This window comes from Zonotrichia leucophrys, chromosome 5, assembly GCF_028769735.1.
Source record: "Zonotrichia leucophrys gambelii isolate GWCS_2022_RI chromosome 5, RI_Zleu_2.0, whole genome shotgun sequence".
Lineage (NCBI taxonomy): Eukaryota > Metazoa > Chordata > Aves > Passeriformes > Passerellidae > Zonotrichia > Zonotrichia leucophrys.
The window spans coordinates 35,619,303-35,641,505 of record NC_088175.1 but is presented as its reverse complement, the minus strand read 5'-3'; the positions used below and the strand labels follow the sequence as shown (position 1 = coordinate 35,641,505).

The 22,203-nt window shown below is 42.5% G+C and overlaps 2 protein-coding genes across 3 annotated transcripts in view; both read left to right on the top strand.

Annotated features, from left to right (window-relative positions):
- Positions 1-356: 356 nt before the first annotated feature.
- Positions 357-15,368, top strand: LOC135448634 (probable inactive 1-aminocyclopropane-1-carboxylate synthase-like protein 2). Its single transcript, XM_064714833.1, has 15 exons — positions 357-1,199; positions 2,277-2,890; positions 4,401-4,460; positions 7,060-7,130; positions 7,663-7,732; positions 8,824-8,890; positions 9,412-9,509; positions 10,084-10,161; positions 11,170-11,270; positions 11,907-11,996; positions 12,969-13,014; positions 13,142-13,283; positions 13,893-14,035; positions 14,418-14,571; positions 14,774-15,368. Exons 1-15 carry the CDS (start codon positions 563-565, stop codon positions 15,070-15,072), a joined length of 2,670 nt encoding a protein of 889 aa, XP_064570903.1. The 5' UTR covers positions 357-562; the 3' UTR covers positions 15,073-15,368.
- A 6,347-nt stretch (positions 15,369-21,715) lies between these two features.
- Positions 21,716-22,203, top strand: part of EXT2 (exostosin glycosyltransferase 2) — a 75,608-nt gene continuing 75,120 nt past the window's right edge. Inside the window, exon 1 of one of the 2 annotated variants that reach the window (XM_064714641.1) lies at positions 21,716-21,818. The gene's annotated coding sequence lies outside the window, so the exon portion shown is untranslated. The remainder of the gene's footprint in view (positions 21,819-22,203) is intronic. The other variant, XM_064714643.1, reaches the window with a different exon arrangement.

Below are 22,203 nucleotides of genomic sequence, written 5' to 3'. Positions count from 1 at the left end.
GGCCGTGCCTGGCAGCGCCGGGCGGGGCGGGGCGGGGCTGCGGTGCCGAGCGCCGTGAGGGGGGGCGCGGCTATGGCGCGGCCGTGGCTCGGCACGGCCCGGCACGGGGTGATGCGGCACGGCACGGCCGGTGCTGCCTCCTCCCGGGCCGGGGCGTGCGGAGGGACGGACGGCAGGAGGCAGGGAGGCAGGAAAAGAGGCAGGGTGGGAGGGACCCCACGGCGCCGCTCGGAGCCCGGCCCGGCCCCGGGAGAGCGACAAGCGCCTGGCACGGGATAAAGTTATCCCGGAATAAGGCTGCACGCATGTGCGTCACCCCGGATGTGAACATGCCGGCCCGGCTCCCCGCTAGCTCGCTCCGCCTGGCTCCAGCGGATGGGCTGAGCCGTGCCGTGCCGAGCCGAGCCGTGCCGAGCCGTGCCCGAGGCCCTGCAGCCCGGTAGGGGCTGGGGGAGGCCGGGCCGCCCGGGCGCCCTCGAGGGCCGAGGTGCGAAAGCCCCTCCCGGCGGGCCCGGGGCAGGTGCGCAGCCGGGGGCGAGCGGCGGGCGCGGCCCCGGGAGCGATGGATTTTCGTGGGAAAAAGTACGAGCGCGGCAGTAACTGGTCGGACCCCGAGGTGGTGGAGCTGCTGCAGCTCTGGGCCGACGAGTCGGTGCAGATAGAGCTGGAGAGCTGCTTGCGCAACCAGCACGTCTTCAACCGCATCGCCGAGGTGCTGCGGGAGAAGGGCATCCACCGCACGGGAGACCAGTGCCGGGAGAAGATCAAGAAGATGAAGCTGGAGTACCGGCGGATCAAGGACAATAGCAAGGCCCCGCGGGGCGGGCGGACGTGGAAGTTCTACGAGGTGATGGACCGGGTGCTGACCAGCCGGCCGGCCCTGGCCTATGGCTCCCTGAGCGGCAGCATGATGGCTCAGCAGGTGCTGCAGGGCAGCATGGTGGAGAGCTACCACCATCAGTTCACCTCCTCCGCCCTGCCCTTCGGACACTCCCAGCACCCTGAGCTGATGGAAATCAAATGTGAGGAGGTGAACTCTGATGACCACAGCTTGACCCCAGAGCCCCCACAAGCCATGCCTTACCAGCAGGGCTCCCCTGAAGAACAGGAGATGGAGAGAGCCTTCTTGGAGAGGGCCCAAAACGACTCTCCCATCTCCAGGGTGGAGATTCCCATTGAAACCAGTGTTTCACCTTCAGGTAGGGATAGCCTTTTACATTCCAGCATAAGGTTTCTGCCCTTTTTCCCAGAAAGAGAAGATTAATTCTGGTGCAGAGATAGACACCTGGTTTTCTCAATGACATTTGGATCCTTGCTTTTCCACATCCCAGAAAGCTTTAAAGTAGAAGGCTGATATCTGAATTTATGGTGTTTTCACCATTCCCAAAATGCAGGTATCTCACTGCAGGTAAATATAATCTAGAATTACTGAGCTAGGTGAAATACTGTGTATGAAATCCAAAGAGCTCCATAAGTTGGGCTAGTTAGATTTTGTATATAATGCTGACAGTAAAAAACTCATTTGCATGCTCCTATGGTAACACTTGAACATAACCAGAGCTGTCTGCTGTCCTCATGCTGAATTGTATCATGACACCCTCTTCTGCCACGGTTGCACTGTAAACTGTCCTTGCTTTGTTTTAAAATAATGTTCCAGATCTTACATTTTAGCCCACTCAACACTGAAGAATACTTGGGAGTAATCATTGCCTGACTTTCTAAGCTATTTGGTGGGACTTGCACAGAAGGTGTTTGTGCAAGTCACTGGCAGAAACCGTGTTTGTTTACAGGTGATGTGTTTCCTGCACTGAAAATGCAGCTGGCATTACTTAGCTACCAGGAAGGGTATAGTCTGGGAATCCTGGGGATTTCAAACCAGTCTAGGACAGGCTGATGGAAGACCATGAATTGTTGGAGAAGAAGAGATGATAACAAATGTGAGGTTCATGTCTGAGTTCAGGAAGAAGTTGTATGTCCTCTTGGCTGTGGTGCTTACAAAGTTAGCCTAGTGGAGGGAACTGATGATTATTCAGGTTATTGCGGAGACCATGTAAGGGGCTGGGGCCGGCATCATCATGGTGTGCCCAATGTGTGATGTTAAAAACAAACTTCAAAACTGTTTGCAAACCTCAGGATGTATCTGATAGGTTTTACTTTGTTTGTTCTATAAACTCTACGGTAGATAAAAGGTTGTTCTTATGACAGGCAGGAGAAGGAAGCGAGGTGTGCCACTATGCTTGCTGCACTTTTTCTTCGTTGCTTTTGTGTATTCACAGGTTTCAGTGAGCCAAACATGGCAAACTCATCACGGATCCAGAACGTTGTTCCCCGGCCTGGCTTCTCTGCCTTGCATCGGCTGAGAAAGAAGCGGAAAGGGCAGCGCATGAGGGACCCACTGGATGATCTGCTGCTGAAGACTCTGACATCCCAGCGCGCCATGGAGGAGCGCTTCCTGCAAATGGAAGAGCGCCGCTTCCAGCGAGATCTGGATGTGGAGGAGCGCCGGATGCAGCTGGAGCAGCGCCGCTTTGAACTGGAGAGGGAACATGAGTTTCGCATGTTCAATGTCTTTGCTCAGATGCTCAGCATCCTAAAGCAGAGCCATAGCGGCTCCTCCTCCTCTGTTGCCATGCCTCAGGGTTTGGACTTCAGCCAGGCACTCTCTGAAATTGAGGGAATGGGAGGAAGAGGGAGCAACCTGCAGGAGATGAGGCTTCGACCGCTTGCCAAGAGGAGGGTTGACCTGCACAGCTTCTGTAACCCCAGCGGCTTCCAGAGAAGCCCCTACCTCTCTGCTCGTGGCAACTTTGCCTGCGCTTTTCAGGGCTCCACTGAGGAAGGGTACAATGCCTATCATGCTGACAAGTATGATGAAGACAAGAACCCCAACGTGAGTAAGAGCCTCAAAGTGTTTTCCTGGCTTCCTTGCTAGGAAAAAAAGTTTCTTAGAAGTTTGCTGGCAGATGTGCTAAAAGTGTGGGGTTTTTTTTTTGATCTTAGTAATACAAGTTGAATAAAACTGCTTGTTTGAGGAAAAGAAATTAAAAGTAGCTTTGTGGATCATCTAGATACCAAGGATGAATGCTTGTGTTCAGCTCAGGTTTGCACACTCTGATTTTTTAATCAGGGTAGTAATAGCAGTAGCAGACCTTGAAAAATGTAAGCAATCTGCAGGAGGAGAGCTCATGTTGCTCCTTCCACCTCATGACCTCTATTGCCCACTGAGGACTGTCTCTGATTATCTGATTATATCTGATTATTCCACGTCATGGGTGCAGGAAGCAGAACTACTAAGTAGTAGCCTTTTTTTTTAATTACTGTTAATAACACTCAGCACTTTCTGCCCATTTACACTCAGCTGCTTGGTTTTAAGTAGCTCATCATAGCCCTCTTGTGGCACAAAGGCTGTGTTAATAGTTCATGGCAAACTATTACTGAGTAACAAATATAGTAAATGTAAATAATTTATATGTGGATTACTTTTATTTGGATCCTTCATTCACATACTGAACTAACTTCTTGAAACATTAAAAATATTCTATTACCAGCCCTGACTTAAGTTGCGCTGTGTTGCAGGGATGAAAATTAGATTGTTAAACTAGAAATACACTGGGAAGTTTTTGTTACAAGGTGTATTATGAGGTACAGGATTCTGCTTCTGCAAACTGTTGTCTGTGTAGGAGGTAGGTTTTTTAAACAAATACCTAAAATTAGACTTGTACTTTAATAACATCAGAAGTGTATAGTTGTTTCAATTTTCTTTCACATAATAAAATTTTATTTACCCAAACTCTTCTAATAATGAGAATGTACTAGTAAATTTGAACTCTTCAGGATCTAATGCCATATTATATATGGCCAAATCATAAACCTGGAACTGTAGGGTCATCTCTCCAGAGGGGAAAATTCAGTATTTTAACTACTTATCATGACTACATGTTTATATGTTTCTTGAGCAAATCAGTAGAGTGGGATAGTAATTAATGGTAAACAAATGCTTTTAAGATAAAGAAACATATCCAAAACCTTGTTTAAAACTGCTGTTGAAGTGTTAACCTTGTTTTTTTCAGAGTTGTTTTAGGGTTTCTTTTTTTAGTTACATATCATAGTGAGTGAATTCAAGATAAGGTTAAATGTGTTCTGTAAAGAAGTATAAACTATTAGTACATGTTCATTTACAGACAGTTTATTATTATTGACTAAGAAGCCAAGTGCTTGGAATATATATGGAAATGTACACACGTAGATGCATGTCTTGAGTTTTACATGGTGAAGTTTATGAGAACTCTGTTTTGACTTTTCCTTGGTAAGCTTTTTGGAGGCAGTTTAGTGAGGTGATAGCTAAGGTGATGTACTCACATGTTTTATGTGTCTATAAACAATACTGTTTCTATTTCTAGGGTATAATAAACTTTGGCACCAGTGAGAATAAGCTCTGCTTTGACCTGATGTCCAAGCGGGTAAGTTCTATTCCAAAATAAAGCACTGAATTTGCTGTGCAGTCCCTCTTCAAAGCTTGCACTTTCCTAGAGTTACTGCTGTTACTCAGGTTTCTCTGGTGAAGTTTTTCATTGCGGATTTTAAATTTGGTGGAAGTCACTTTTGAATACAACTACTTGTACATTTATTTATTTTATTTTTCCAGGAGAATAGGAACATGAGTGTTTTTCTCTTCCTCTTCATGATGGGTTTTCCTCTGGGGATGTACTTATTAAGGAAAACTAGATTAAAATAAGATGAATTTTATTTTCCCTTGCTCACAGTGGTTATTTAATACATATATTTTGAAATTACTTTTGAAATCTATTTAATTTTGAATATCTTTACACCTGTCCATTATAAAGTCACACAACTTGGACACCTGGTTGTGAACTCACCTGAAATGTGCAAGTGTGGCAGCAGTGAAATCTGTCAAAATCAGAGTGGGTCAGCTGCTACCTGCTGGCTTTGCATCAGGCAGAGAAGTGCAACACATAGCAGAACTGAAAAAGTAGAAAAAGCTGAAAGGAAACAAGAGAACTATGCTGTAGAGGAATGCTTCTAGATTTCCATTAAAATCACTGCCCGTGGCAAGCAGCCTTTGAGGTGGGCAGGTAGCACTTTTCCTACCTGTGGTTGTGTGGGGGGAGGAAAGGTGCCTCAGGGTTGGACAGTTGGACAGTCTCTGCAGTTTGAAGTTCATGGTTTCTCCCATTGCACCACTTTCCACCCTCAAAGTGTTCCCTGTTTTATTTCTCCCTGCTACTCCACTGGCTCGGGGGATGCTACCCCACCACTCCTCCTTCCAGCTAAAAAAACAGATAAGGCAGAGCTGCTGCCTGCACAGAAAGGTCTTCTAGGCTGTGTAGGTGGTGCCTTCCTTCCTTCCTTCACTGTCCCTTCTCCTTTAAACTAACACCATGTCTGCAGTAAGTAGTGCAGAGGGAGACAGTAGTCAGCTGCATCTTAATTAGCCCTTCTATGAAAGTGAGTTGAGACTTTGTCAGGTACAGTGTTCATGCTTGTGGCAACAAGCAGAACAAAAATGTTGTTGCCAGCTTCTCAGTCCTTGCAGCCTTGAGTAACAGTATGGATTCACTGAAGCTGGTGCAGCATCAGCTGGGATTGTAGGCAAATTTTTTTTTTGCTATTTGGGATTAAAAATACTTACTGCTGCCAGTGAATAATGCATCCAGTTTCTGTTTTCAACTTTGGACCCTTGAATTAGAGAACACTTAACACATTGCTTTTAGGGTTCTCCTCTTATTAATTCAGAGTCATTTTTGGCCAAGTCTGCTGGTATGTTTGGTGTTTCATTCTCTAGATAAGTTTAGGAGAGAGATGTAAGGAAGCACAGTTCTTGAAGCTACATAGACTCCAAGAACATCTACAGCAGAATGAAGGAACTTTTATCCTATACTATCAGGTTGTAATTCTGCATGGGATAAGGACATTGTCTTTAATCTCCAGAGCTTGGCACCAGTTATTAAAATACCTCTAGAAAATGTTATCAAGTGTGAAACTTTCACACTGCATGTGGAATTTCCCTCCTCCTTTGCACTATCACCTACTTGTGTCACCTCCACCTTTACTTTTTTTAGTGTTAACTCATAGATTTGGTTGCCATTAAATGTTTGGAAGAGGCATTGTATATAATACTTGTTTATTGCCTTTTGTTTATCTGAAATGTTCCCTCAGCCTGTATCAATGCTGTGCTTTCCCTTACAACTTCACAGAACTGGATTATGTGAAACTCTGATATTTAAAACCTTGAAAATATTTAGGTAAAAGCAGTGTGCACACTTTATCTAATTATAAATATTGAGAAGGACCTCCACAGTTCAGGTCAATCTGTCTTTGGGATCAGAATGAGCTTCTTATAAGGAACAAAGTGCCTGCCCTGGGGAATAATTATTAGGAAGATAATTTCAATCTTCTTGTGTGTTTTGAAAGCTCCTGTTACACTTCAGCATTTACCAAACTGATCAGAAAAATAAATCTGAAGAATCTGCCATAACTTTGAACTGAGACATAAATGAAAGCTGTAATTCCTTAAAAAATTAATAGATTGAAAGTTAATTAAGGAAAATGCCTATCTGACTCCAATTCAAATTACTTTCTAACTCTTTCTGACAGTTTGGACCTGAGCTTTCACAACTGCCACTTATTTTTCCAGCCAAAACCTGTTGTCCTCAAAGCTTGGTTTGGGCAAGTTTGGGCAAAACATTCTTGGTTTTCCTTCATTTGCTGAGAAAGTCTTTTGTAGAAACCTTGGTTATGGGCATCGTATGTTGCCTGTTCTGCATCCTTTTTGTAGATTTCTGTGCAGAGAACTTTTGGCTGCAGTAGCTTAGCAGAAATCTGTAGTTCATACAACCTGAAGGTATCACAGATCAGTTTGCTAGTTCTTGCTTCTCCAAGGTGCATTAATTTTGATGGTCAGTAGCTTTCCCAATCCAGTTTTACAACTGAAATTGCACAAGTGTCTGTGCAGATGTGTGCCTGTGCAAGGATCCTGTCTATCTCCATATTTCCCTTACCAGTAACTGGGCTTTTAATGATTCTTCTCATTTTTCCCAGCTGACACAGGCTGATATGAATCTGATGGACCCTTCACTGCTTCAGTATCCTGACTGGAAAGGACATCTGTTGTAAGTCAGAACACTTCTCTTTTTGACTACTTGTTTAATAAACAGAATGGATGAATACAAACCTTTTCTGCTACATCCTCGAGTTAAAATATTTCTAGGTCACTTAAATAGTCTTTTTCTTTGCAAAACTTTACATTAGCTGTCCTATCAGCTCATCCAGTTAAAATCCTTTTATGTGAGAGAAGATGCAAATTTTCTAAACCAGAGTTTTAAGAACACTTGGATACATTAACAAATTGGATAACTCCAAACAATTCTTTGAAACATAGTGAGCAATTGGGGTTGTTAATCCTTTTCTGTGCCAGATTAAAGCTCATCAGAAATGTGCCATTGTATGTGCCATTATAGACATTATCTGCGGCACCTCTGCTGGGTATAAAAATCATGTCTGTTCCAGGGGCCAGAGCTATCCTGTTTTCTAGCTATTTTCACCAGACTGTACTATCCCTGACTTGACTTTCCTAGGATGTGAACCTGGTTTGGAAGCCTCTTGGAGAATATTTCAATCAGTATTTGCTTTTGTGTTTTTCAGTTTACGGGAAGAAGTGGCTCGATTTTTGACCTATTACTGCAAGGCCCCTGCACCTCTCAAAGCAGAGAATGTAGGTGACCCTGTGCTGGTTGGTGTCTGATCTAATGTGTTGCCATTTGTTGGGAAAAAGTTTCAAATTCTGTTTTTTTTAAACAAATGATTTGGTAAGAATGCAAGGTGTTATCATGTAAATGAGGTTGATTCTGCATTTCAGTAGCTTTTGATGCACACTTCCGCCAGAACACTTCAGGCCTACTGCATATTTGCCTCATGTTTCACTTCTGTGTGCCAGCTCCTCCTGCTGGTACTCTCAATGGGGCTTTACATTTTGATCTCCCTATTTAGCTCAGGGACCTATCTGCCTGTATCCCTCAGCCTTGACAAAGAGTGCCCACTGTTTCAGTTGAGTTCCATGTCATCACATTCCTCTGTTACCTCAAGACAGAGATTTGTAATTGAACCAGGAGTTAGTTTTAGCCTGTGAAATTTGTGGCAGTGTTGCTAGAAAGACATCAGGACCTGAATCTCTGCGGTACTTACTGACTTGTGAGAGATACAACCTGGATAAAGGGGCCTATGCAGGTCAGGAGCTCCTGTCTGTGCTGAGTGCTGAAGGCAGCAGGAGCTGGTGCAGCCATTGCTTTTCTGGCTGCAGTAATTCAGCAGAACCCCACACTTCCTGTGAACTGAGGTTAACACTGATCAGATTGCTGATCACTTCCTCTTCAAGGCACCAGATTTGTCCTGATACTTGGAATGAAACTCATGGTACCTGTGAGCATTTGTCCAAGACAGTAGTTTCCACTTTTGCACAAATTTGGCAGGACATCAGAACTGCTGTTACCATGAAGAAATGATGATACATTAACTGTTGAAAAGTATTTTGATTTACTAGCATCTCAGAACTACTCCCCAGCTTTTTCACTACTTTAAGCCTATTCTTTTTCTAAATTGCTTATTAGTATGAAAAATAGCACTAGAACAAAGTGTCTATGAAAGAACAGGATTAAAGTTATTCTGGTAGAAGTGGGATTTCAGCAGGAAAATTCTAATGGAGAATTAGAGAGGAAATTTATTTCAGTGATATTGTCAGGGATACTGCTTTATAGTGTTGACTTTCTATGTATGGATTTATCACTAGCATTTCTCTTTCTTCTGTAGGTGATTGTTTTAAATGGTTGTGGCTCTTTATTTTCTGCATTAGCTACAGTCCTTTGTGATCCAGGGGGTAAGTGGATGGTTGGAACATAGTTTTGTTTTGGTTTGGTTTTTTTCTGCTGGGAAATAATGTTACTTTGTTTAAATACTGTTAGACAGTAGTGAAGTAGTGGAATTGGCATTGGCCTGCTGCAAAGTTCTTGTTTCCTGCAAAGTTGTGCTGTGAAATTCTTCATTTCTGTGGTCTGCAGATGTCATGCACGCACACTTGGTGCCTGCCCTGTCTGCCTTCACTGTTTTTGTGGTACACTTTTTTAGCTTGCCAGACTACACATGGGCTATACTTACAGTGTATATGAGTATGTATATATATATATATATATATATATATATATATATATATGAGGCTATATCTGGGCACTTGCAGAAGATTAAAGAATTAATTAATGTAAACATAAAGTGAAGAAAGAGCAGTAGAATTGCAGTGTTTCCAAGGGACACAGCTGTAAAAATGCTTTCATGTTTAGCTAAAGCACATTAGGAGAGAAGACTGTGACCTGTTGGTAACTAACTTTGTTTTCTTGGTTCCAGAAGCTATACTGATTGCTACTCCCTGTTATGGTGGTATTATCCAGAGTATCTTCCTCTATGGTAATGTCAAGCTGGTGTATGTCTATTTAGACAGTAAGGTAAGATCTGGGAGAAGAGAATAACAACCTCTGCAGTTAAACTGGAAAGCTGAGCTTTGGGAATGTGTGCAAGCAGTTCTCAGAACAAGGGTACACCACAGCCCGTGGACATTTACACAGTTTATTGCTGGGAAAATGGACACATGGTTTACAAGAAAGTCACTTGAGACCATGAATCTGGATTCCAGTTTTGTAGTTTTCTTGTATCTTACTCCCAATAAAAGTCCTTGAAAGGAAAAAAATTACCGTTTTGAACCTTGGAGAGAGAAGTTATCCTACGTGTCCTGGGACTGAAGGTGGTCCCAGGGTGCAAGAGCAGATGGAGATCTTGCATTGCTTTAGTTATTCAAGGATAGCAAGAAAATTCTGGTTTTGGCCAGCCTGTGATGGACTTTACTTTGATTTTACTTATTGATTTATTTATTCTCTCTGTATATAGGAGGATAAGAAGATGGTTGCTAGGTCATTATTGTTGGGAATTTATTTTCTTTCAGGGAACATTTGTCAGTGGATTGGCCCAAGGCAGTCTCTATTGAAACAACTTTGCCTTTTCAATCTTTTCTATGTCTTTCAGATTACTGGAACAAGTACTCGACCCTTTCAGCTTACAGTGGAAAAACTGGAAAAAGCCTTGCAGGATGCCTGGGCAGAGGTGAGTTTAGCTAAGCTTCACATTACCAGCTAAGTTTACAATATATTGGAGATGTCACATCCCACACTTGGCCTAAAGATCAAAGCATTTTCAAAACCTCGCACCTGGCTTTCTGGTTGTCCTTGTAGACCATCTGAGATGATGGCTTGTGAACTCAGGGGCACTTCTAGGGGGAATGTCTCAGTGTTGTGTCTGTCCAGTTTTGGTCACAGCACAAGAGGATAAACCAGACAATTCACAAAGCACTGGAAGCTATTCATATAACCAAAAATAATGTACTTGGGCATGCACTAAAATTTGGGACTACCCAGGATTTCCCCTCAGAAAGGCAGCTGAGTTACCTGAAAACTGTTTGCTCTACACAGCAGGGCAGATGAATACACTAAGAATGCCGAAAATTTTTGCAGGAGAGAGCTCTAGAGAATAAAATGCAAGTGAATATCACTTTTCTGAAGAGTTAGTCTGTAAGTTTGGCATTGTCCTAAATCCCATATATGTTAAGCTGCATCTTTGAGTTACCAGCTCTGACATCTCCAGCCAAGTGTGCTTTAGATGAGTACACTTTGCATTCACCTAACTCAAATTCTCATCTTTCTTGCCACTTTCATGGGCAGTCTTCAGTAATTTATTATTTCCCAATTACTAATGAAACTCAGAAAAAGTACTTCCATACTGAGAAAATGTGAGACCATCTTTGTCATTAATTGGTTGACCAGATGGCAACCAATTACTTGGTAGTGGCAATTCCCTCTTTTCAAAATCATAGATTAATTCTATAATATTTTGCTCATTTCACTTTGCAAATGAATTAATTGTAAACAAAAAAAAAATTTCTTATTTGTGGCTGAAAGTTTTCTCATACATATTTAACTTTGAGGTGAAAAGTCATAGTGGAAGCTTCAGGGGAATCCTGTGTCACACTCAAGTGAGGGACTGCTCAAGTAGAGGGACTGAAAATTTATCCCATGGTAGGCACTCTCTTAATACTATGGTATTTGTATTCTGTAGGGTGTCACTGTAAGGGCCTTAATTCTTTTGAATCCCCAAAATCCTCTTGGGGACATCTACTCCTTGTCAGAGCTACGGGATTACCTGGAATTTGCTAAAAGGTATGTCACTTTGGAAAGCTGAGATATCCTGAGTCAGATACAGCTTTCACACTCTGATGGACTACTTGCTGTCCCTGAATTTATCTGTGAATATCTTTTAAGTCTGTTCTTCATACACATTGGTGGACTTAGGAAAGGAGAGGGGAATGCTGGGATCATGGACCCTGCAGTCATCTGGGCTGGCAAAGCAGCTTGTATCAAGGAATGCAAGTTTTATTTTTCAGTGATCTGAGGAAACACTATGGCACTGGGCTTCCCTGGTAGAAAGCTGTGTTCTTTTCCTCCCAGTTTCTCAGTACCTGTAAAGACAAAGAAGTGTATGAATATGGTTTCATCATGGATCATAATACTGTTTGAGATTCGGATTCTATGAGATGCTGAGTGGATGGAATTAATTTTCACATTGGCAATTATAGGATCTTTGTCTTGTTACACGGTTACAGTGGGTGACAAGTGGATATACCTCAAATCATTTCAATGTACACAAAGTAGATCTAAATTGAGAAAAGTTTCTTTAGTTCTGCAAAATTTGGCATCCCCTCTTCTTTGTATAAAGCAAGTATTTGGAGGTCTGAATTTATCTCTATTAAACCAGAAGCAGCCTTCTTTTGTAATCTCCATTTTGTCCTTTTGCAGACATGAATTGCATGTGATAGTAGATGAGATCTACATGCTGTCAGTTTTTGATGAATCAGCCACGTTTCACAGTGTCCTAGGCATGGACAGGTAAAAGCAGCTCCTACTTCCCTGGCCATCTTCCAGTGACAGTTCAACATGATGCCTTGCTGAGAACTTGTGACTGGAAGTTAAGTCATGAGCTAGTAAATTCTGAATCCACCTTACATTGATTTATGCCCTTTTTTCTTTTTCAGTAGTTACTGAATGGCAAATGCATTTTGTCAAGTACAATCTAGCAAGTAAAAAATGGTAGCTAGCTTTTCATTGTGGTATACTTCTCAATGTGTGCATCAGTATTTGGTTATGACAGTCCCCAAAACAGAAAACAGATTTTTCTTTTGTTGAAGATGATGCTCTTCTTCCTACCTAAACATCTTTTTCCCATGTTTCTGTTGATGCTTGTAAACACTTTCAATTGGTGTTTACTTCCTAATTTTCCATAGAGTAGTCCCAGATCACAGTAGTATTACAGACTGGATAATGGCTTTTATTAGGTATTGTTTTAATGAGATGAAGAACTTTAAAAATATTTTTAAAAACATGGTGTGTTGTTGAGTTGTTTGGTTTTTTTTTTTTAATTTTTAGTCTTCACCAGTGCTGCTAGCTATCTTTTTGTGCTCAGTTGCAAGGAAATTAAATATACTTGGTTAAGTGTTAGCTCAGTCTTGCTGGGCTTAGATGTAAAGGAACATCACTTTTGATTCTTGACAAAATACATTGGCAGAAGCCTGATTTCTAGCATTAAATGTATGAACTTCAGGAAATCTGCATGTAAAATGTAGCACTTGTAAGCACCTGTGTCTTTGAAATATTTGAAAACTGTGTCTAAAGCTACTTCCAAGGGGTTCCTAGCTTCTAAAGTTAGGTCACATTTGAATTTTCCCTGCTTGACTGCTGTTCAGTGGTGCACTGTCTGTCATTGTGTAATGCTGCCTCTCTGTTTCTGCAATGCTGCACTGGTGATCCAAAAGCTTCAGCACCTATGACACTAACTGCCCATCTGCATCCTTCTACATACAGATTGCCTGATCCACAGCGGACTCACGTGATGTGGGGCATAACCAAGGTGAGTGCTGGTTGTTATCATGCTCTGCCTTTGTGGCTGCTGTTCCTCATGCTGGAAAGATCAAGTTAGTAGTAATAGGATCCCAGTTGTTCTGTGTAATAAAGTAGTCTCTCTGTGCCTTCTGCAGGATTTTGCTGTTTCTGGGATTCGTTTTGGTACTTTATATACAGAGAACCAAGATGTTGTTAATGCAGTGGCTTCTTTGTGTTATTTCCATGGGGTTTGTGGACCTGTCCAGCACAAGGTTGCACAGCTGCTTAGAGACAGAGGTGAGTCAGTAGCTCCATGTACAATCTTCTGCCATTCTGTGTGTCTTAGTACTTGGAAGATCTTCCCTTCCCTTACGTTCCCTAGTGGTCTCCTCTTTGTACACCTTAACTGACAGTCTTCCATTACCCTGAAGCTGCCCATGCAACACAAGGCTGACAGCTCTGCAGAAAAGCACCGTTTATGCAGAGCTTCTGATCAGCAGAGTTAGAGGAGCAGCTTGGAGGAAGCATGGTAGCTATTTATACAGAAATTGCAAGAGTTACCTAGAACCAGATGAGCAGAAACAAAGAATACAGGCTTGTAGGACAAGGGAAATGGAAATGGGCTTCATACTCTGCTCAGGGTGGAATGCTAACAGTCCATGATGACTAAGAACTATAAATGTAGGGAAACTTCCTCAGGAAGGTCAGGGAGATACACTTCTGCACAGACATGAAACTGCAAAATACTTCTTGGCTGTCCTTTTATTATTTGAGGAAACAGAAAACAAAAGAAGGAGGTAAAGTGTGAAGCAGAAAAAGACTACTGGGCGTTTTCAAAGATTCAACAGATCTGAATGCTTCCTCAGTTTGTGATTCTTTTCTTTATCTTCTTCTTCTTCTGGTCAGACTGGATCAACCAGGTGTACCTGAGGGCCAACCATGCCCGCCTAAAAGCTGCCCACACGTATGTGACAGATGAGCTGAAGACACTCGGGGTTCCTTTTCTCAACCGCAACGCAGGCTTCTTTGTCTGGATGGACTTCCGAAAGGTTGGTACTTTTGGGAAGTGAGGCTTCTTCTGGGGTGAGGGCAGGCATGTAGTGCAACTGCGTCTAGAGGAAGAGTTAATATTGTGACAAGCATTTTGTTTCAACAAATCTGTCATCTGATGAGGAGAGGGAAGTACTGCCAGGTGTTTCAGTCTGATCTTTTCCTTTTGTCAATCTGTGAACTTCCCTCCTTGCAGGAATCTTACTGCTCTCAAGCCACTTCCCTCCCCATTTCTTCCTTTGTATCACAACTGATGTACTTCTGAGGTAAAAGGTGTCTCCCTTGGCCTTTGCAGACTTTATGGGAATCACAAATTCATGAGGATCTCAGTGATGTAGTCTATATGGTACTAACCTCTGGCCCTTCTGATGACTCTCCTAGTACCTTAAGACAGGCACATTTGAGGAGGAGTTGCTGCTCTGGAAGCGTTTTCTGGATAATAAGGTCCTCCTGTCCTGTGGAAAAGCCTTTGAGTGCAGTGAACCTGGATGGTTCCGCATCATCTTTTCTGACAAGACCCACCGGCTGCAGTTAGGTGAGTAATGTTCTTTTCCCTCCCACCACAATTTCTGCAGCACTATTCCCATCTCTTCTCAATCCTAAACTTAGGCTATTATTATCCTCTTGTCTTCTCTGGTTTTTTCTCCCTTACTCCATTATCCTTTCCTGGATCTGATGGATTTGGAGATGCTTGTGGCTTAAATCCACCAGTGTTTGTCCTCCTTGTTCCACTGCAGGCATGCAACGGATACGCAAGGTTTTGGAAGAGCGCGAGCAGGAGTTACTGGCTGAGGAGAAGGAGCAGCCTTGTCAGTCAGATCAGGATGGCAAAGCAGATAGCACAGATGAAGTCATTTTTGTATCCCGCCACCAGGACCCTCTCTGTGCCAGTAGCTCCAGCCTTGGTGACCTCATTGGCCTCCTGCAGCAACAGATGCGTTCATCTGACTGGCTACAGAAAAACACAGCTGAGCAGTTTGCCCAGGAAAAGCCAGAGATCTATGATGTGTTCAGCAAACTGGTGGGGAAGCAATAGGGGTCAGTGTGCCTCCAGGGGCTTTCCTGAACACTAACTGACCCCTAACAACTCAGTAGTGACTTCCAGCAAATAATATATTTTCTGTATAGCAAGAAAATTACTTTGTAGGCCCCCTCCTCTCCCCTCTGTTTAAGATCTCTGATTTGTACTATATACTTGTGTTTCCTTGGATTGGGGTGAGGGTAGGGAAGGGGGGGTGTCTTGTTTGTGTGCTGCTCTCTGTTCTGCAGCATCATTGTATTTTATATTTAATTAATTTCTAATGAATATGCTCTTAACTCTCTTATAAGGTCCTGTGGTGTAATTTTTTATTCTTCTTCACACTTTCCAAAAACAGATTCTAGATTAAGTTATGTGAGGTGGGGGCCAGCTGTCTCAAAGAGGTGTTTTTGGGAGATAGAATCTAGTGTCAGCCCTAACTTAGCCCTAGCTAAGGGTAAATAAACATGTACATAGATTCATCTTCATGACTGAGGCTCTTAGGACCATAGTCATCTAGACTGAGTTCTGTAAATCATTTTGTTTGGAGTTGGTTTCCAGTTTGACCTCAGATCAGACAGTATCCACTACCCTTGGCTGGTGAAATGCCTGGTTTTGTTTCTATTCTTCTTTTTTGTATTCCTATAAATAAAATGCACTCATTGGCCTCTTGGCAAAATGTCCAGAAAAGAGCTACAAATGGAGAGGCAATAGAAAGTAGATGTTGTTTTTGCATTTTTCTATTCCTGGAAGTCCATCCCTTGTGGTTAACAACAACATATATTGGCAAAAGAGTGCAGAGAATGCTTCTGCCCATGCTAGGTGTACCTGCAGGTACAGCTGCTTCTGTCACCTACCACAGGCATCCAAGGATGCACCTTCCACCATTGTCACAATATTGAATGCAATTTTTTCTGTGTTTCTCAGTTTGCAGGGTAATTTTTTTTTTTACTAAATGGTATTCTTCTGTCTCCTCCTCTTTCCCATTTTAAGAAACTGTTTTCTGTATGCTGGTGATAGAGTATTTCAACTGGAAGGCCTCTTTCACAGATAAAAAACTATTTAACTTCTGGTGCTATAAAATTTAGGTATCCTAAAGGAATTGGAGCTTGTTTTTCTGCATACATATTAATCAAGAGTTGAAGGAAAAATGAATAGAAGTGCATAATTTTCCTCCTCATAGATTTTGGCAGATGGGCATGAGTGACAAAAGCACATCTGCATCATAAACCAAATTACCAAAGCATAGGCAATTAATGCAACCACAGTTTGCTGTGTGGTGATGGCAGAGAACTGCTTGGACAGGGGAAGGAAAGTCTGAGCAGTGGCTGAAGAGAAGATGGTGCTGCTTGTGACTGCTGTGAGCAGTAACCAGCTCCCCCCTCAGCACTGAGACCAGGCTGGTGAGGTGACAGGTAAGATCAGTGTAAGGGACAGTTATAAACAGAGTATTTGCTAACTAGTTTGGCATTTGTCCATGGACAGTATTTCTAAGTCCACAAAGAAAGCTATAGCAGAAGACAGATGTCGTTAATGGAATGGGAAGTGCGATGTACAGCCAAATCACAAATGGACTTCCTGGTTTTCCCCCCTTATTTATGTACCCCAAGAAGGACATGAGCAACAAAACTTTAGGAATTGAGCTCTTTGAAATCAAGAACAAGGTAAGGCATTAGTTAACGTGATATTTTAGGGAATCCCTGTAGCAAATTCAACCCATTAATTACTCCTCATTTTCTTTTGTTCTAGTCATTCTTTCTGTTGGAGTATATGAATATATAAAAGTAACAATTTATATAATATTTTTCACCCATATATATTTACTGCTCAGGAAGCAGGTTTATTGTACTGTTTCTGTGTGGATTCAGCTAGTAAAGCACACCTCTGCAGGAAAGAGGGTATGATGTGCTTTCAGAATCCTCACAGCTAGTACAGTATGGCTGACAGTCACATCTGAGCTTGCTGTAACTCAACAGAACACACACATAGAGTATTTTCTATGTTATTTTGAATTTTAACACCTGCCTTAGGATCTGTCCACTGAGGAATGTTAGTTTGGTCACAGAAAATATAAATATAACTGGAAATGAGGCAAGAAAGAAACATGGTCATGAGATTGCTGTTGGAAAAAAAATGGGGTTTTTTGATTGTGCAAACCCCATAAATTTTGTAAATGGCCTTAACTGGTTTACAAAAAGTGGTAAACATGTAGAAAGTCCTGTGCATATGTGTATAGAAACTAAATCAATTCCTATTTGCTCTAAGATTTGCTCTAAGATTACCCCTAGAGGAAAAACACAGGTTCTGCCTGTACAAATTGTTTGTTCTTTCTGCTACCTTCATGTTAGATGTTTTCTCTACTTGATGTATCTCATAGTTCTCCTTAATGGCCTTTTCTTTTTCTTTATGGCAAACCTCTACTGACAAAAAACATCGCAAAAAGATTAAAGATTCTTCCATGCTGTCCCTGCCCTCACTTTTTTTTTTTTTTTACCTGTTTGTCAAGTGATAGCCAAAGAGAGCAGCACTTCAAATGTAGCCAGTCAGATCTATGTTTTTAAAACTTCTGCATTTCATCTAAAACAAGAAATGCCATCAAAATGAGTATAACACTGTGCCTTCATTTCTTGTATTCATTGTAATCATACAAGGGGATAAAATCCACTTTGCATACAATATTTACATTCCAGTTATCATTCATTTTAGCACAGAAAGGATGCTAGATGATTTCAAGGTCCTTGCCATGTTCCAGTCACTCTCTCTGTCCCCCTCCTTCTCTGTCCCCCTCCTTTGCCCCCTCGCCCATTCTGTCTCTCTTCTCCAGGGAAGTATTCAATACTTTTAGGGTAGAGGTGGGAATTTCCTGTCCAGGACTGCTCTCTGTCATAGAAACTTCCACAGCATACATTTCAGGTATACACTTGACATTTCATGTTTCTGGGAAGGAAAAGATCTGTAAATCTCGAAATTATTAACCTGTGTTACATTGCAGTTAAGCAGGCAACATAAGTGGACCCCATTCAAAATAAGTATTTATGAAAAATCATGCATACTTACAGAAAGAATCTGTGAAAGTAAGTTTTCCCTTACAGAAATTTAATAGGTCCTAAGCAAAATACCTGTAAGGGAAAATATTCACTGATAATTTAAGAGTTTTCCACCTTAACTGAAGAAAGGAAGTTGCTCAAATGTACTGTGTGATAAACTATATTTTTTTTTAAATAAATGTTAATCCTTTAATTGTTGCCTTTCTATCGTGGAACATCCAACAGGTCATACAGTTGGGCTGACTGCTGTGTGTTTCCCCCAGCCCCATAATGACTCAGTTTCTTGAAACCTGCCTTGGGGTCAAACTATCATTTATACTGACAATTTCTCTGCAGTCCTCTTCCAGTTACTTGGTTACAGAATCCCTCTGTTGCTCTCATCCTGCTGGCAGAGTGGTGATTTCATTTCATCAGAGAGATAGTGGCACACAGGGGCTCTATGCTAAAAAACCTCTCATGGAGGAAGCCATGTGAATCGCACCCCTGAAAATTTCTGCATCTGAAGTATCAGGCATAGAAAACTGCTTTTGCTCTTTAATTACTTATGCAGCTATTTTTGTAAGATTGGCTGACCTAACAAGAAGTTGTTTTGGTTATTTCTGACCACATAATGAAGAATAGGGCAAGGTAACCTACAAGGATTATATGCAGAATGATATGTGTTCCATCTGAGAAAATCAGAGTGGCAAGATATACTCATTTTCCATTCCAATTAATGCTTTATTTATTACTGACTTACATAAAACACTGGCAACTGACTGATGACAAGATCCTAGATTATTTGCAGCCAGCAAATGTACTAAAGAGTCTGAGGAGGTTATAAATACTTTTTGTCCTCAGTTTGCCGGGATTGGTTATTTTTAGCAAATAGCCAGTCGACCTTATCAAAATGAAGAATCAAAAATAGTCTGGAAAAACACTGCAAGGAAAGGCTATTTTTAGCTCTCTGTCTATTCCCTGCTGCTATCCAGCAAGGTCTGATGGCACAGCTCATGCACGACTGCTTAGTTATTCTAGGCGAGTGCTTGTTATGACCTGTCCTTTCCCTGGATGCCTCTCTGCAGAAGGCATTCAATTGATTAAAGATTAATGCCTCTGCAGACCGTGACAGCTGAAATCTTTAGGGAGGGGGGAACACACACTGGCAGATTGTTTCTATCTGCATCTTTCTGCCACATTAATAGTTTCTTTAAGGGAACTCTTTCCTAACTGAATTTCCTTGTGTCTCTTATCCCTCAGTGGGAGCTATTGCAGCACCCCTTCTAAGTATATTTGCACCTCTTTTTCCTTTCAGTTCAGGAAGGGAGTAAGGAAAGTAAGAGTTAAAACATAAATCAAATCACTGTTTTGACCAGTGTCATCCATCACAAACCAGTAGCACTGGAGGTGTATGATGGACTGGATCAAGACAGAAAACCATATAATTGGCTGCTAGATAGTTTATTGATCAGACTAGTTAAAAACTGATACAAATAAGGGTACCATTTTGTTGTAAGACTTTAACCAGAACAGTGAACCAAAGCAAGGACCTGGCTGCTACAATATTTCTTTCTCTTATAATAGAAACTCTTTAATTTAGTTCAGTACCCTATGTATTGGCAATAGCCAATAACAAAATTTTCAGAAGAATGAACTGAATGATGAGTTTTTAGTTGTTATGCCATAGGTAGAAAATAAGGTTGAAAAGATGTCCTCAAACCATTAGATTTCCTCTTCATATTTGCCTTTTAAAATTACCTCCTTGTACTCATTGTAATCATACAAGATGGAGGCAGAATGTGCTGCTTCCATCACTGCACAAGGTGCACCACAATCTCACATGCAGCTTCTTTACACATGGAGACACAGTAGCTAGCAAAAGGTTCTCTTCTGTACACTGATCATCCCAGCAGAAAATGCAGGATGCTGTATGCGACAGCAGGCAAATGTATGGTGACACGGTAAAGCCCTTAAATTCTAAATGATCCCAAAGAACCACATAAGGCAGAACATAAAAGGGCAAAACAAAGAGAAGTGAAATATCTGATTTCTCCTGTTCTTTTATAAAAATTGATAGCTGGTTATCCACATGCTGATGAATATTTTCACAAGCTATAAATGGCAACCTGGAGTCTAAAAATAGATGCTGTGCCGCAGACTTGTCTGGCTTAGCTACATCACTAGAATATAAACAGGCTCCCTGGTGTGGTTTCAGGGAAATCTCTAGCAAGACAGACTACATCCTCCATTTTTCTTGCTACATAGCTGATGCCTCTTGAATGTGTTTAATATAGCTTTTAATAAAATTGCATCGATTTTCAAATTTTCCTACAGGGATAAAAGGATCATCAAGTCTCCGTGAATATTTCAGCCGCAATTGATTCGATGCACTTTCTTCTCCCCGGCGGAGCCGGGATGCGGAGGAGGCGCCCGCGGGCGCTGCGTGGGCTGGCGCAGGCTGGCTCGGTGACCCCCTCCCTCCTCCCGCCGCTGCACGTGGCCCAGCCAGTGTCCCTGTCACAGCGCTGGGATCCCCTCTCCTTGGCTCCGGCACATCCAGGCACCGCTCATGCTGCTGAGTCCCATCACTGCAGGGATCCAGCGCTCATCCGAGCGACCCCAACGTGTGAATGGGGCACCTTCCAATTCACAAAACCAGACACAGAACCATCCTCCCGAAGGAGGGCTCCTGCCTCTGGTTTATGAATGGGGCAGCTTGCGGCAATTGGAAACTGATGGGTTACGCCCAGAAACATTAAGTGCCGTAACAAACCCGGGTAACTTGTATTTGAGGGGAAGAAACAAGCCTGTGCCAGAGGAAAAAGCCAGTACCAGGGCTCGGAAAGGTGCTTTGAGATCTGTGAATGCTGTCTGTTGTTGGTTTGAATGTCACATTCATAAAAAGAAGAAGGTAGCAGTGAGTCTGAGGAGAATGCTACATCACCTGCAATGCCACGTGTGTGAGGAGAAGTTGAAAGGAGGAGGAGAAAGCACTGCAGTGACAGTGTTCTGCCTTTTTTGTGGGAGCACCGAGCTCTCTGTGCGTGCATGTGGATGGCTTTGCAGAAAGCAGTTTTCCCAAGGGCAGGTGAAGTGAAAGAGAACTAATCTGTTGCTGCCAGTCAAGGCTGTTTAAGGACACTGTACTGTGTGTGTGACAGAGAGATTCAGTTTAGAGGCTTAGAGCAGGGATAGGTGCAAACCCCCATCCTTTCACAAACACATTATAGGACAGCACATCATCACATCACCATTGTACATAAGATACAAATCTATAAAAATGGCTACAATAACAGTTGAAAAGGGGAAAAATACAAAAGCTGACACTGACATGAGATACTCATGGTAAGAGTCTTTTAAAGCACCAAGGATTACAAGATAGAAGCAGAGCTGCTCTGCATTTTATCCCAGGGGGCAGAGAGACTGGAAATGCTTCTGGCTCAAGGATCAGGGGGCTGAAGGGGCTGCAGCAGGAGAACTTTTTGAGGCAGGACATAATTGTTGAAAACTTAATGGTTAAACTGTAACAGTTGAAACAGTTACAGTCCTAACAGCTGAAAGTTGTTTACAGGTGAGAGATACAGAGTCAGCCTTGGGTCTGCTGTTCGAGCCCAGAGAGCAGAGAGGGATGAAGGACACGGTGTCACAGGCAGGGACACCAGGCTGCTGCTGCTGGAACGTCTCCATTGCACCACTGCCCTGTGCACGGTTCAGCTGCAGCATTTGGGGATTGCTCAGGTGGGGAAGAGAACGCTCTGGGGGGGCCTCAGAGCAGCCTGAAGGGAGCCTACAAGAAAGCTCGAGAGGGCTTTTTGCAAAGGCATGTAGTGAAGGGGTAAGGGAGAATGGCTTCAAACCGAGAGAGGCTTTAGATCAGGTATGAGGAAGAAATTCTACACTGTGAGGGTGGTGAGGCACAGGTGGCACAGAGAAGCTGGGAATGCACCATCCCTGGAAGTGTTCAAGGCCAGGTTGGAGGGGCTTTGAGCAAACTGGTCTGGTGGAAGTGTCCCAGCCTATGGAAGAGAGGTTGGAAATAGATGATCTTTAAGATGGCCTCTTTCAACTAAAACCATTCTGTGATCTTACCTACTTGAGTGGGGTTTTTTGTTTGTTTGTTCTT

Excerpts from the sequence above, each read along its gene's own strand:
- LOC135448634 (XM_064714833.1), top strand. The coding sequence starts at position 563 with ATGGATTTTCGTGGGAAAAAGTACGAGCGCGGCAGTAACTGGTCGGAC. Across the intron at positions 7,131-7,662 it reads GACTGGAAAGGACATCTGTT|TTTACGGGAAGAAGTGGCTC; the intron begins GTAAGTCAGAAC and ends TGTGTTTTTCAG. Across the intron at positions 11,997-12,968 it reads AGTGTCCTAGGCATGGACAG|ATTGCCTGATCCACAGCGGA; the intron begins GTAAAAGCAGCT and ends TTCTACATACAG.